The 14,868-nt window shown below is 42.0% G+C and overlaps 3 protein-coding genes across 5 annotated transcripts; all 3 read left to right on the forward strand.

Annotated features, from left to right (window-relative positions):
* The first annotated feature begins 359 nt into the window (after window positions 1–359).
* Window positions 360–5,879, forward strand: LOC116709432 (inositol-3-phosphate synthase 1-A). 3 transcript variants are annotated; one of them, XM_032547949.1, is made up of 12 exons: window positions 360–440; window positions 916–1,195; window positions 1,279–1,403; window positions 1,520–1,681; window positions 2,296–2,425; window positions 2,967–3,160; window positions 3,258–3,407; window positions 3,497–3,715; window positions 3,811–3,975; window positions 4,066–4,179; window positions 4,840–5,057; window positions 5,172–5,879. In XM_032547949.1, the coding sequence occupies exons 3-12, from the start codon at window positions 1,290–1,292 to the stop codon at window positions 5,443–5,445; spliced, it is 1,740 nt and encodes a 579-aa protein (XP_032403840.1). In that variant the 5' UTR covers window positions 360–440; window positions 916–1,195; window positions 1,279–1,289; the 3' UTR covers window positions 5,446–5,879. The 3 variants fall into 3 exon arrangements, with proteins under 3 accessions (XP_032403840.1, XP_032403838.1, XP_032403839.1); XM_032547947.1 differs by having other exon boundaries at window positions 361–440; window positions 916–1,190; window positions 1,277–1,403; XM_032547948.1 differs by lacking the exon at window positions 360–440 and having other exon boundaries at window positions 871–1,190; window positions 1,277–1,403.
* Window positions 5,880–7,003: 1,124 nt separating this feature from the next.
* On the forward strand, window positions 7,004–9,267 carry tpgs1 (tubulin polyglutamylase complex subunit 1). The gene is made up of 2 exons (XM_032547950.1): window positions 7,004–7,496; window positions 8,480–9,267. The coding sequence occupies exons 1-2, from the start codon at window positions 7,141–7,143 to the stop codon at window positions 9,135–9,137; spliced, it is 1,014 nt and encodes a 337-aa protein (XP_032403841.1). The 5' UTR covers window positions 7,004–7,140; the 3' UTR covers window positions 9,138–9,267.
* Window positions 9,268–10,388: 1,121 nt separating this feature from the next.
* Window positions 10,389–14,607, forward strand: LOC116708892 (protein ALP1-like). Its single transcript, XM_032547016.1, has 4 exons — window positions 10,389–10,678; window positions 11,603–12,151; window positions 12,227–12,387; window positions 13,265–14,607. Exons 1-4 carry the CDS (start codon window positions 10,511–10,513, stop codon window positions 13,695–13,697), a joined length of 1,311 nt encoding a protein of 436 aa, XP_032402907.1. The 5' UTR covers window positions 10,389–10,510; the 3' UTR covers window positions 13,698–14,607.
* The last annotated feature ends 261 nt before the right edge of the window (window positions 14,608–14,868 follow it).

Genomic DNA, 14,868 nt, shown 5'->3' on the forward strand with positions numbered 1-14,868 from the left:
TCAGAATGATTTGTGTCTCCACGTTGTAATTATTGGATGACAGTATTATTTTTCTTTGATAATCGGTTGGTTTTTTCCTGAGACCGGCCCACTGACGGAGCGCATGCACCGCCTTCAAAGCTAAAATGGAAGACGATCGATGCCTAACATGCATTATAAGGCAAGGGGATTGTGTTAATGCGTGTTAAATACATCTGCACCTGATTTCCATATATCCTGCGTAGTTTTCTACATGTGCTGTGAAGCAGATCAGAGACAGCAGCTGCACATGTATTGCACGTGATATGGTGTTTTTGTCGCTCATTGGCTGGCGACAGTCTCTACTTGGCAGTAATTGGTCAGGAAGAGGCGTTCATTTTGTAACATCTTTTAATACCGTTATTTAACAAAAATAAAGTGTCAATAGAAATTGTCGAAGAAAACCCTCAAACAGTGAAATGGTAAGTGTCAGTTCCACACCCTGTTTATCTTTTTTTAGCTTAGAAGAACCGGGGTTAAAATTGGCACAATGATATAATTTTTAATGAATGTAAACATAAATACAATTATTTGTCATTTGCAAGAGATTTGGTTGCGTCAAGTAGCATGCATTCGAAGTCAAATATTTGGTATAGCTAACAAATAATTAAAAGATGACAAAATGTTTTTAAAGTGTACAACTTACGTTTGCATTTGAAGGCACAAGGACAGCAACAAAACGCAAAAAAAAAAACGCCATTAAGGCTATCATTTGGAGCTTTAACAAATGCTTTATTGGGTTATAAAGTGATCAAATCCAGCAATGACTTACTAAATTGTGCAATGTGTGATTCTACAAACAGCCTTCAGTAGACCCACGCCAGTGGAACATTTTCTTTTCCATCAGAACCCTCTAGAATGGAATATTTCTGACTTGTGCTGCGGTCCCTCCTCTAGGATGCTGGGCTTCAGAGCAGCGCTCCCATTGGTTGACGGTGCCACGCGCTAGCCTTTTGTCTGCAGCCACGCGCCTTATATAAAAGGATGGGTGTGCGCTGGTTGGATTGAATCGGATGAGTTCGACGTACTAAGAAGAGGAGCCTGCTAGCAGAGACAACCAACGGAAGCCACTCGACACTACTTCGCGACAAGGACTAGAACTTTCCAGAAGAATATCCGACAACGACACTAGAGCTGAAAGCTTTTCTTACCACTGGAAGAAGAAGAAAAATAGAGAGTGTGTTTCTTGCTTAGCGGACGCCTGGCGCTAACAGGAAGTGTTTCATTGCAAATTGTAATAACATCTTTGTTGCTTTTCAGAGTCTGCCGCCATGTCCGCGAGCATTCACGTTAACAGCCCCAATGTGACGTACACAGACACGCACATCGAGGCGCATTACTCCTACCAAACCACCTCTGTGCGTCAGGAGGGGAACAGAGTAACGGTCAGTACAACTATAGTCATGAACACCGACTCTACCATCACAGTAAATGTGCGGCTGCGCACAGACTGCCGTCTGTCCTAGTTTCCGTAGCTGACGTCGGTCTCTGTGGCATACAGGTGACCCCCCGCAGCACCGAGATGACGTTCCGCACCGAGCGGCGCGTTCCCCGGCTGGGCGTGATGCTGGTGGGCTGGGGAGGAAACAACGGAACCACCGTCACCGCCGCTGTCCTGGCCAACAAGCTGGGTCTCACCTGGAGGACCAAGAACGGAGAAAAGGTGAGCGGAGGGACCCAGTTTGAAGTGCAGAAAATATAGAAAAAATCAGTTTACACTTTAAAGTTGTTATATTTGATTAAGAGTAATATTATTATAAGAATATAATTATGGTAGGTTCCAGTTAATTACACAAAATTATGTGTGAATGTTGATGATATATATAAAAATCATCAACTTCTTGTTCCTCCTTATTGGAGTGTTCATTCTCAACTATCAGAGTTCCTAGATATTTCCCATAGAAGGGCATGGATATGCAACACTACCCCCGGTGGCCAAGTCTGGTGTTCTCCTTATAAAACCAAATGTCTTCGGGCGTGCCGTGGTGGCGTAGTGGATAGCACGACCCACATTTGGAGGCCTTGAGTCCTCAACGCGGCCGTCGTGGGTTCGACTCCCAGACCCGACGACATTTGCCGCATGTCTTCCCCCCTCTCCTTTGCCGTTTCCTGTCAGCCTACTATCATATAAGGGACACCAGAGCCCACAAAAGACCCCCTGGAGGGGTACAAAAAACCAAATGTCTTCCTTTATGTGATGTAACATAGTTTAATCTGACCTGTAACAGAATTAACTCACTTACTTTTTTGCCTTTTCTCTCATCTCTATTCCGTTAGAAAGCAAACTACTATGGCTCCCTGCTACAGGCGTCCACTGTTTGTCTGGGGTCAGGGCTGGAGGGAGAGGTCAATGTGCCATTCCGTGACCTGCTGCCCATGGTGCACCCTAATGACATTGTCTTTGATGGTATGGAGAACCCCAGATATTCCGCTCATGGGTTAACCTGAAACACCTCAATGTGTTTATGTATGAGAGTGAAGACAGGGAGACTTTTGTTAGGAAAACCTGATCTTAAAGCTGTGGCTTGAAAATCCAATGGAAAGCAAGTTAATGTGAACCAGTGCTGGCTCAAGTCAAAAGCAAATAATCACACTGCTTAGGGCCTCCAGGCCAGCAGGGGGCTCCCCAGATAGAAGATTTGTGTTTTTGAGTCCTTTATTTTCACTCAACTTTGTAAACAAAGAGCTTAATTTAAAATATTTCTTGAAGTTTCATTGTGAGTAATACTTTTTTAGTATAAATTTTGCATAGTAGATGACAACCTAGATGAGTATCTTTGTGTTTTAATGGGAAACGGTAAATTTAAAGTCTACCAGCTGCTACCAAATGCTGGCTCTGACATGAACTAATGTTCATATCGGAACATAGAGCATAGTGACGTTTCTCTAGTTAATCTGTGTTGTAAAAGTAAAAGTCCTTTAATTTTGTGATGGATCCATGTCTTCAGGTTGGGACATCTCCTCACTGGATCTGGGCAGAGCAATGGAGCGAGCGCAGGCGCTGGACTGGTCCCTGCAGGAGCAGCTGCGACCGTACATGAGCAGCCTCAAACCAAGGCCTTCCATTTATATACCCGAATTTATTGCAGCGAACCAGGAGAGTCGGGCTGACAACGTCCTCACTGGCACCATGGTGGAGCAGGTAACGAATGCCGCCACTCCCCTTTTCTTTTTGTTTTTGATAAATTTTAGCTATTATTTGTTCCATTTTATTTTAAAAAACGTAAATGATTTTCCAGATGGAGCAGATCAGAGCTGACATTAGAGACTTGCGTCAGTCCAGCGGCGTGGACAAAGTCATAGTTCTGTGGACGGCCAACACGGAGCGCTTCTGTGATATCATCCCGGGGGTCAGTGACTCAGCCAAGAACCTGCTGGCTGGAATCCAGGTGAGAAAGAGCTTTATGCGAGGTTGCATTGAGCAGGTTTGGTTTGAAGTCTTCAGTTCTCTCATCTGTACACTTTTCCTCCTCCTCAGGCTGGAGCCGCAGAGATTTCTCCCTCCACTCTGTTTGCCGTGGCCAGCATTCTGGAGGACTGCGCCTACATCAACGGCTCTCCACAGAACACCTTCGTCCCCGGGGCCGTAGAGCTGGCCATACAGAGAGGCGTGTTCATCGGTGGCGACGACTTTAAGTCTGGCCAGACCAAAATCAAGTCAGTTCTGGTGGACTTCCTGGTCAGCTCAGGCATCAAGGTAAGATTATCCCTTTTTTTTCTTTTTTAGAAGGATAGTAATCCAGGAAAAACAACAAATAAAGCGGATTCAGCAGCTTTGCTTCGTCTTGACAGCCTACGTCCATTGTTAGCTACAATCACCTCGGCAACAACGACGGGAAGAACCTGTCTGCCCCTCAGCAGTTCCGCTCCAAGGAGATCTCCAAGAGCAACGTGGTGGACGACATGGTCCAGTCCAATCCTGTGCTGTATAAGCCTGGGGAGAAACCTGACCACTGTGTGAGTGACATATAAAAAGCACAAACTCACACTGGAACGTTTGTGTGAATGCTCACAGTGAACCTCTGCCGCGTCTCCCTCCTACGTCAGGTGGTGATTAAATACGTCCCATATGTGGGAGACAGCAAGCGTGCCATGGATGAGTACACATCCGAAATAATGATGGGCGGGCTAAACACCATCGCGCTCCACAACACCTGTGAGGTTAGTATCAATGCATTTCAGCAACAAAACCACCATGAGATTCAAGTGGAAGCAGCCTTACTGTGGAGAGGCTCAGGAGCAACTGATCCTGATGATAATCCATCTTTTTAAGCCTTAAATCTAATACAAAGAGACACATGGAGGTCACACACTGTCTTAGCTCATTCTGCTACCAGCTGGAAACAGAAGCACAACATCTAAGTTAAATTTGCAACAATTTGTAGTTCATTCTAAAACTCCTTAGTTAGGGGACTTTTATAGGCACTTGTACTAGATTTTGTTAGAGGCAATAAAGCAAATGGGAAAAAGTCAAATATACACTTTTTGATGGTATTTTTAAAATTTGTATTATTCTAAATAGGGTAAATTAAAGACATTGGTCTTGGTTTGGGATATTTTGACTTTGTCTCCCTCTAGTGATTAAAAAGAAAAAAGGCGAGCATTTCTGCAGAATGCCTTGCTCACACCATCAGACATCTAAATAGCTTGATGTGAGACATAGCTTTTCTATATTTAACAGCTTCATTTATTACAAAATACTACTCTAATTTGAACTTAGTTATTCATAATAATCAAGATAAACTAAGAAAAAAAACCACTTTGTTTTGACGCAGTTTGACTCGGCTTTAGTTTTCAATTTTCCTCTTTGAATCTTAACAGGACTCGCTCCTGGCCAGCCCGATCATCCTGGACCTGGTTATCCTGACTGAGCTTTGCCAGCGAGTGACAGTCAGGCCTCAAGGAGAGGAGGACTTCCAGTCCTTTCACAGCGTCCTCGCTCTGCTCTCCTTCCTCTGCAAGGCCCCCCTGGTCCCATCAGGGACTCCTGTCATCAATGCCTTCTTCCGCCAGAGAGCCTGCATAGAAAACATTATGAGGTATGCAATCCTTTCAAATGAGAATGTGTTTTTTTTTCTCTCTCTAGTGAACTTAACGGTCCATCCAACACGAGAATTATAAGTTCTGACTGATCTCTTTTTGTTCTTGTCCAGAGCGTGCCTTGGTCTTCCTCCCCAGAACCACATGCTGCTGGAGCACAAGCTGCAGAGAAACTTCCTGACGGCACACTCAACCTACATCAACAACGATGTGGCCACACTAAAAAAAGCCGCCCTCGCCAATGGGAACCATACCCCTGTACCACTGAAAAACGGCATCTACACACACGAGAGCGACACGCTTGTGCTATGTAACGGCAGATATTCCACTGAACGGACTGCTGCAAAGTTTAATGAATTGTTTGAGATAAACAAACACCCCGATTGATCAAATTTTGATCCAAATATAAAAAGGAATTAGCTAAATCTGCTTGAGGGTAGAACCACAGTTGTTTAGAAGTGTGTGGAAACCACACACAGTAACTGACCAAGACTTTTGTGTGCCCCACCTTTTTAACATTTCACTGTTTGTAAATTATTTAATGCTGTTTTTATGAGTTTACCATGTTTTGATTGAAGTAGGTTTTCATATTTAGAATGTTAACGCACAAATGTACTGTATATATCTGAAAAATAGATGTTTAATATAGGTACTGTAATGCTTCTACTTGAATAGACATCTTATAATGTTGAAAAGAAGGAATGTTGCATTCACTGGTTTTGTGTTGACATCTTGTTTCTGATGTATTGCAGAATTTTTAAAGGTTTTGTGTGAAATTGAGTACTTTACAATAAAATTAGAATTTTTAGGTTGAACATTAAGTTTTTGTTAAATTTATCCAGTATCTCATGTTTGGTTAAATGTTTTAACAGACAGGCTGTACTTAATGAGTAAAGTAAGCAATTTATGATCTGGATTTTATTTAAGAGTTTCAGTAAAGTTGCTAAACATGCAAGCTACACTTTTTTAGACTTTAATATTTTATCATTAACAATTATACACTATGTTTTATTGGTCCAACAATTAAAATCCATACTAATTTAAAAAATAATAAATGTGTTTTTATTGTGACAAATTGTTGCATATTTGCACTTTTGCTCATAAGGACAGATAAAACCAGAGGTGTGTAATTAAAAAATATAATTTTACAGCTACTTGACCTCAGATGTTCAAAGTTAAAAGAAAATTTTATTGCTCATATTTTTATCATGAAAAGACAACCAGTTACCTGAAACTTAAATCCTTCTGTCACATGATTAAGGAAACAGCCAAATATCCCATTTAATCACCAAATTTTGTTCTAATTGAACAAGAATTGAAAGCACACATACCCAGAATGTTGCTTTAATTCTGCATATTTCAGAAATCTTTGTATCTCCCATGGCAACCATTCAGAGGGTGCCTAAACGCTGCCTATTTCCACAAAGAAGGGCTGACGAGCAGGAGCTTCTTAAAGTGACAGAGGCATATTTCAAATAGTCAAACTATGAAGTAAAATTTATTTTAAATCGTATTTAATATATATAGAATTTTATAACAACTGTTTAGAAAATACATGTTACCCTTCTCCCCTTTAAAAAAGATTTGAGATTTATAAAAGCTTAATGAAGAGCTGAAGATGGAGTACTATTTTTAAACAGTTTTTCTACGATCATTAATGCAACCATAAAGTATATAAGGTTCAAGCTTAGACTGAATCATTTGTATGAACTATAGATTCTTTATAACTCAGTTTGGCTTTGTGAAACCCATCTGGAGCTGAAACCAGATTTTTTTCAGTCGGGTACGACACCAAAATTATTGTATGTGCAAAATGAAATATATTTTTCAAGTTTTATCTATCTATCTATCTATCTATCTATCTATCTATCTATCTATCTATCTATCTATCTATCTATCTATCTATCTATCTATCTATCTATCTATCTATCTATCTATCTATCTATCTGTATTGTTCTTTACTGTCATTATGCTGACAAATTTCAACAGTACGCTATTATTGTATGACGCACTGCTTCCTGCTTCCCGACCGGTGCTCCATCACTTCCGCTGCCGTTGCTGCGACACGGGACGTCAACAGCGATGGCTGACAAGGAGAAGCGCCGGTCTGCGGCTCTTCCTTCGGGGATGTCCTCGGGCAAAGTCGTCAAATCGGACAGCGACAGGGAGTTCCTGGAGCAGGCCGGCGTCGGGGACCTGCTCCGCGGGGCCATCCTGAAGATGGTCGAGGCCAGGTCGGATGATCCCATCGGGTTCCTGGCCGACCACTTCTGCAACCTGGCCTCGGTTACGGACAGCGGGACGGCTGGATGCGGGGATGAGGACCAGCAGCAGCAGCAGCAGCAGCAGAGCGCCGGCCTTGCGGGCGCAGGCGCACACGAGCAGCAGCGTCTTAACAGGGCGCTGTGGCACCTGCGGCTGGCGCATCACTCTCAGAGGTGTGGGCGGATTTTAGCGCTCACTTTTAGGCACCCGTAGATACCAGCATTTGTCAGAAAGGATTACTATTCATCAGGCTACATTAGCTGATTTAGAAACACTTAAAAATGTATCGACAATTTTACAAATGCATATGTTTTTTTTTCTTCAAATTTATTCATTTTACAGAAACATATTGCAAAGTATAATGTCATGACTTTATGCGATAGATCAATACAAAATATTATTAGTTCTTATATTTTTATGTATTTATTTGGAAACAGTAAGAGAAGGAGCTCATGAGTCAAGTTTATTTGCTTACAGCACATTTTCAGCAACAAGGCCGGTTCAAAGTCCTTTACATTATAAGAATACCATACAGACGATGAAATAAGATGCTTGACCTGCATGCAAATTTGGGAGAAAACAAACACTGCACCATGAACACCCCACCCCAGCAGTAAATATTGTGGTGGCAGCGATACGCCACCACGATATTTATTGTGTATTTTTTATTTTTTAGAAAAAAACCATGTTTACTTTATCTTCTACTTTACAACTAGGCATTTTTGTGTTGGTCGATCACATAAAATCGTAATTAAAGACACTGAAGCTTATGGGTGTAATGTGAGGAAAATGTGGAAAAAGTCCAAGGAGTTTTTTTTTTAGGGATACTGTATTGTCATCCCAACAATTTCATGATGAAATTAGTATAATAAGTTAGTATAGCCTACTGGCAGTAATGTCTTTGAAAATGTCTGTTTACTGAGCTTATAGTGCTATTTTTTCAGTAAGACATTTTAGCACTGTTGTCAGAAAGACCAAAACGCTTGATTATTCACCCAGCTATAAAACATCTCCCTGGTCTTATTTGCCCTGTCTCAGAGATTATTGTTTTTCTGTAGCTGCTGGGAAAATAACAGTCAATACGCATCATTAAAAACAATAAACTAAAAAAAGACATTTTTCTACACATTGACCGTATGATTTTTCTGTATTTTAGATCAGCTTTCAGCAACAATGTTCGTGTGGCCTACGACCTCCTGAACCTTAACGGGTGTCTAAGGCAGGCAAGTGAGAATCCGGAGGGCCCAGATGGTTCCCTCCTTGTCGTCCCTCCTGACGCAGAGGGCAGCGGGGGAGTTAAAGGAGGCCTCTACATGCAGACTCTGGAGTGCCTCTGCAGTGAAGGCGGCGTCCCTGCCTCGACCTCCGCCCCGCTCCTGCGACGCCTCTGTTGCCAGGACCACGAAGCTGTCCCTTACGATGTCTTCCGTCATGGCGTGCTCACCTGTGCTGTTTTCTCGGACTACATCCGGCAGGCTCAGAGGCTTTACGCCGAGGTGTGCTGCCCCGATGAGGGGCCCGCCTCCAGAGCGCTGTGCTCCGCGGTGCTTGGGACCTTAAAGGAAGCGCTCGAGACCTCCCAGGACTGTGATGCAAACTGCTTCGTTAATGCCAACACTAAATCCAGTGCTTGTTTGGAAGCAAATGCGAAGGCCATCCGCTACTTGGAGGCCAGTGCCAAGATCTCCCCACACAAACTGGCGCAGGCGATGGTCGGAGCCCAGACCAGCGGGCCCGGTGGCAACATGGACGCAAAAGAGTTTGAAAACGCAGCCGCAGACCTGTTCATTGCTCGTGTAAAAGTTGTATCCTAGAGGTACTTAGATATCACAAATGTACAGCAATAAGCAATCCTTAGATTGTATTCATCTCTAACACACATCTGAAAACTCCAGAATAAAAACAAACCTTAACACTAACAATAAACTCAGTAACCACAGTAAACACTTTTGGTGACTTCTGATATTTTATCTAATCAGCTCCTATAAGTATTCATCTTCAGAAACAGTTTTTTAATGGAAAAAAACCCATATATTTCTGCAAGTGTAATTACTTTTTTAGTATCTAGATCACAGATTCTTTTAGGGAAAGACATTTTGAAATAGTAGTACAAGCCCTTGACTTGATGGTTACATCATTAAAAACAAAAAGGAAAAAGAAAATCTTATCTATTGCTGCCACATGCTTTTTTTTTAAAGGATGCGATTTAATTAAACGTGCAGGTCATTATTTCCCAGAAGTCTTGCATTCCCAAATTGGAAAAGTAACAAAAATATCAATCAGAATTCCTATTTTGGCAGGTTGAGGTGTCTCTCCAACCTAACTATCAAAATCTAACATGGCTGCCACATAAAACTTAGCTACACCTGCTGTAAGAAATGTTGATTAGCCCTTCTGATGATTTGTGTCTCAAATTTTTCATGCATACACAGAACCTCTTTTAGTAAATATTGCTCACTAAGCAATATTATTTGAAAGAAAATACAGAAATATACATTTTTTGTTTTGCAGTCATTGACGTAGCTAGCCTCGATTAGGGTTTTTTTTTCATCCAAAGTTGCGAACTTGCACCTGATCCTCCCAAGAGCATTGGCATCGACAAGGAGGGGAATCAAAACATTCTCTATTTGGGTTCTCTATTGTGACTAAGTGTGTCAAAAAATGGGGATGATAATGATAGGCTGTTCTAAAAACAAACCGTGTCTGGAAACTTCTACCAAATCATTGCGTCACTAAAAATTTAGGTCTGAGAAGAGAGTAAAAAATTAATTACAAGCGCAGAACAATAAAGTTCTACCATTACTACTACTACGAAGAACAGCTGGAAATTCAACATAACACAAAGAAACGAAATAAAAAAACTGTTAAAGCAACAACAAACAGCATTTGTGTAAACCTCTTTCTGTAGCTACAGTGTCAGTTTTACTGTATTTTGGAGGATCATATAACTTTGTGAAGTCCGTTTTATTATCAATGGAAAAAATGAAAATTGGACTTTGCTCGATCTTTGACCTACAGACGCAGTGACTACGTATGACCACTAGATGGCAGCACCATTTAGAAACAAACATTGGACGCAAAGGCGGAAGTAAACGTCATAGCTTGGTTGTCAGGTCTCTAACCGTTCAGACAGGTTAGTATGATGCTCTCGCCTTATCCGAGTTAACTCCCCGTTAATTTCTCCAGAATGGGAGACGAGGAGGAGCAGCAGCGCTCCTTGATGTTTCTCCTGACCTACATGCTGCTGAAGCGCAGGAGAGACCTAAACCACGCAGACATTCAGAGGCGCGATGAAATCCAGAGGCGGATCCGACATCGACAGTACTTCTTCCAGAGACAGAGGAGGATGCTCATGGTCAGTGCTTTGGGAGTCGGTTCGGTAATAATCTATAATTATTGGCGCTTTGAACGCAAGTTTTAGTTAAAATGTCTCAGATCCAGAGCTGAACTCTTGGTATGGGGTCCAGTACAGTTCCCTTTTGCACACCTAACTGTGTTGTGCGTTTGTACACTAGGGAAACTCCAGGTAAGATTTTGGAAGCTTTTCTCTTTACAGTGGCTTTCTTTCATTCATTCCTTTATAAAGGCTGGTTGTATAGAATAAACTACTAATATTGTCAACATACAAAAACATGTGATGCTTTTGTTTACATGTGTTCTCTAACAAATCTTCACACAAAACCATTTAAGCTGTAAATTACATTTACCATTTACTTAAATGATGTCTTGTGTAGGCAGGTGGTGGAAATAGATTTTATTCATCAGTAAAGGGGCTGAATACATGCAGCCCACATTTTCAGGGTTGAAACCAATGATTCATATCCTCCCACAGTACAATTATAAATTGCTTTTTGTTGGTTTATCCCCTTGCCCTGCAACAGACTGGCAACCTGTCCAGGGTGTACCCTGCCTCTCGCCCATAGGCACCCTTGTGTTAGGGCACAATCCATCCATTTGATGGATGGATGGATTGTTTTTCCCCCCTCCCCCAAAATCCCAATAAAATACACTAAACTTTATTTGTTTTATATGGTTAAGTGGGGAAAATGATTAATGTGAACACTATTAAAGTACTTTTAAAGCCATACCCAAATGAAACACTTTCTTGTTGACTTGTAACCTGTGTAGAGGGGACTAGAGCTTATCTTTACCTTATTAGCTGATGTATATGTTTGCATCTTGAGAAGACCCAAATATTCTGAGGATGACAAGCAAGCTTGAAACTTCCAGCCTCTTCCAAAAGCAGTTCTTCTTATCTCTTCTGTCTGTGCCCCAACAGATGATGATAGCGGGAGGAATGCGCTCCAACGTCCGCATCCGTACCCGACCCTGGACAACCACTCCCCGCTCCGACTGGTGGGAGAGGGTTGTGATGACGGAGTTCCAGCCCTCTGATTGGCTGGACAAATTCCGGATGAGCCGGGAGACCTTCTTCTACCTGTGCGAGAAGCTGAGGCCCCGCCTGGCGCGCCAGGACACAAGCTTCCGGCTGGCGCTGCCGGTAGAGAAACGCGTGGCCGTGGCCCTGTGGCGTCTCGCGTCCAACGTCGAGTACCGCACCATCAGCACCCTCTTCGGTGTGGGGAAGTCCACCGTGTGCAGGTGTGTCAGAGACATGTGCCACGCCATCGTGGCTCTCCTCAGCTCCACGTACCTGCGTCCCCCCACCGAGCAGGAGCTGGAGGAATCGGCCCAGCTCTTCCACTCCTACTTGGGCTTTCCTCACTGTGTGGCTGCCATCACAACGCTTCACACAGCCATCATCACCCCATCGAGCAACGCGTCGGACTACGCCAACCCCGCTGGCTGGCTGTCTGTCCTGTCTCAGGTGTCTGTGTGGCTCATGTTCCCGCTTACATCCGATTTAGACTTTCTTTTGTAACATATTTTTCTTTCTCTCCAGGTTGCTATCAGCGGTCAAGGCTACTTCTGGGATGTATGTGCCAGTTTCCCCGGTGGGACCGATCCAGCTGAGATCTTACAGAACTCCGCTCTGTGGGCCACAGCTGCTGAGGGTGGACTGTCTCCTGCCCAAACGCCTATCTTCATGGGGAAACCGCTTAGGTACAGTTAGTAAGAAAGTAAACACTTCTATCCAGTAACACGTCACAGATGACAGAACAACCTTCATGTAATGACAATGGATTGGCTAAAATCATTCTTCAGTCTTTTTGCTTCACTAATATTTCTCTCTTTTTTATAAAATGTGATCTAGGGCTTGAAAACATAGCTGAAAAACATATCACAATATAAGTGCTTCCTATCAGTTGATATCAATGATTATTGATTCGTTTTGTTGTACTCGTTTTCTCCTTTCTCACCACCCTGTTGTGTTTTAAGCAATTAGGAGACATGGTAGCGAAACATGAAACTGCTGTTTTGCAAATTACTAAAAAAAAAACATATTTAAATATATCAAAACCTTTTGCAAAAATAAAAATCTGTTATTTTCAGCAACAGCCCTCTCCTCCCAAAAAATCCCAAAAACAATAACCAAAGATTCTGTTACACGTCATTTCAAACTCCATGTAGACTAATAAACTTTAAATGAAATTAAACTGGGAAATCATATTTTTGACAATTAAAACAACTAAACTGAAACAAGAAACAACAAATGTATGGGGGGAAAAAAACTGTAAATAAATGGTAAAATGAAAGATTTCACTTTTACGATTTAAGGTAATCAACTTGAATTTAGAATACTGAGCATAAAATTAACAAAACTGGACACCAATCAAACAAAAACCATTTCTCCTGCTATAAAATATCTAAAATAAGACCGCAAGAAAGGCTTTTAGCGTGTGGAAAAATATTAGTTGGAAATGAAGGGAAGTTAGATCGACCAGCTCAGCCTCAGAAGTGGAGGTATAATTTGTTTACTTGTTTGTGTCTGAGGGCTGTGTTTTTTATTTTCAGCCTGAAACCCATCTACTGTCTGCAGGTATGTGTTGCTGGGGGAGGCCTGCTACCCGCTCCAGAGCTGGCTCATGAAGGCCTATCCGGAGCAAAAGAGCCGACGGGGATGTCGCACGGCGTTGCCGGAGCCGCAGCAGCTGTTCAACCGGCGCCTCAGCAGAGCGCTGCGTACCTCGGAGGAGGCGCTGCTGAGGCTCAGGGCGCGCTGGCAGTGCCTGAGTAAGAGGAACGACTGCGGGCTGGACGTGGTGCCCACCATGATGCTGGCCTGCTGCATTCTGCACAACATGTGCGAGTCCCACAGAGATGTCTTCAAAGCAGAGTGGCAGGTGGAGGTGTGTGAGGCAGAGAACCCCCAGCCCTGCCACAAAGCCCTGGCTCCTACCAGCATGGACCAAAGTGATGCTGAGGAGGTCCGAGGCCTCTTCTGTGACTATTTCCAACAGCAAAGAACCTGAATTTAGCTGCTGAAAAAGCTTTCTTAACTGGTGAATCAATTTTGTCTTTGCAAATATGTAACCTACTGAACTTGTGCATTCAACGCATAAACACTTTTTGATGTTGAACATAGACAGGTGTGTGGTTTCATCTTCTCTGTAAACAACAGCATGTTGACTTGTCTGTTATCAGTCTGGCCTCCATGAAGGTCAGTTCAGTCCGGTTTGTTTTCTTACAAAAATGCAAAACCTAACCTGAAGATGATGTCTAACGCCAGATAAACGCAGGTGCATTAATGCAGTTCCAATAATAATCCCTTGAACTATTGCACATTTTGCCACATGCAAATTTCAATGGATTTTATGTGAAAATCTAAAAGACATGCATATTTGTAAAACAAAAAATAATGTATGTTTTTTTTATATGTTTATGAAAGTGAAAAATGATGTAACGGGTTTGTATTCACCGTCCCAGAGCTGGTGCTTTGCAGAATCACTCTTTTGTATGTAGCTGGAAGTCTATAGTGTCTCTACCAGCTTTGCACATCTAAAGACTGATTTCTTTCTTACCCTCTCTGTTCTTATTCACAAAGTACCTCAAGAATTCTTCATTATGGCTGTATGTTTATGGTTGTTACGGTTGTTGATGTTTTCCTTACTTTGCCCGTCTGCTTGGTTGGACAACCTGTGATCTAGGGCTGGACAATACGGCTATACTGTTGCAAGTTTTATTGGTTATTATGATCAAATTTAGAAACGGTAAAGTGGTTTTATAACCTAGCCCTGCTATAAATGTCTCAATTCTATCCCTCATTTGCTGGCATATTAATTGGCATTTATGATGCCGTTTGCTCACCAATGTTCTCCAACAAACCTCCAAGGCTCTCATGTGGCAGCTGAATTTAAACTGAGAATAAATGACAGATAGCTGGATTGTGTTTACAAGTTAAGCAATTTCTGGAGGTAGATGACTGCACGGCATTTTAGCTAGTAGCACATGCTTTTCTGATTATTTTTTTTTGTATTAGCGGTAAAAAAAAAAATTCTTTTTTTTTTTTAAAATTAAGTTTTATAAATTCAGCATTTTGCAAGGAAATTTAAGCTGTTTCTGAAAGAAAGAGGAAAAATACTTATATATAAAAAAATGCATATTTTAAAAAATATTTTAGTTGTGATAAATTTATTTATTTTA

This window comes from Xiphophorus hellerii, chromosome 19 (genome assembly GCF_003331165.1).
Source record: "Xiphophorus hellerii strain 12219 chromosome 19, Xiphophorus_hellerii-4.1, whole genome shotgun sequence".
Classification (NCBI taxonomy): domain Eukaryota; kingdom Metazoa; phylum Chordata; class Actinopteri; order Cyprinodontiformes; family Poeciliidae; genus Xiphophorus; species Xiphophorus hellerii.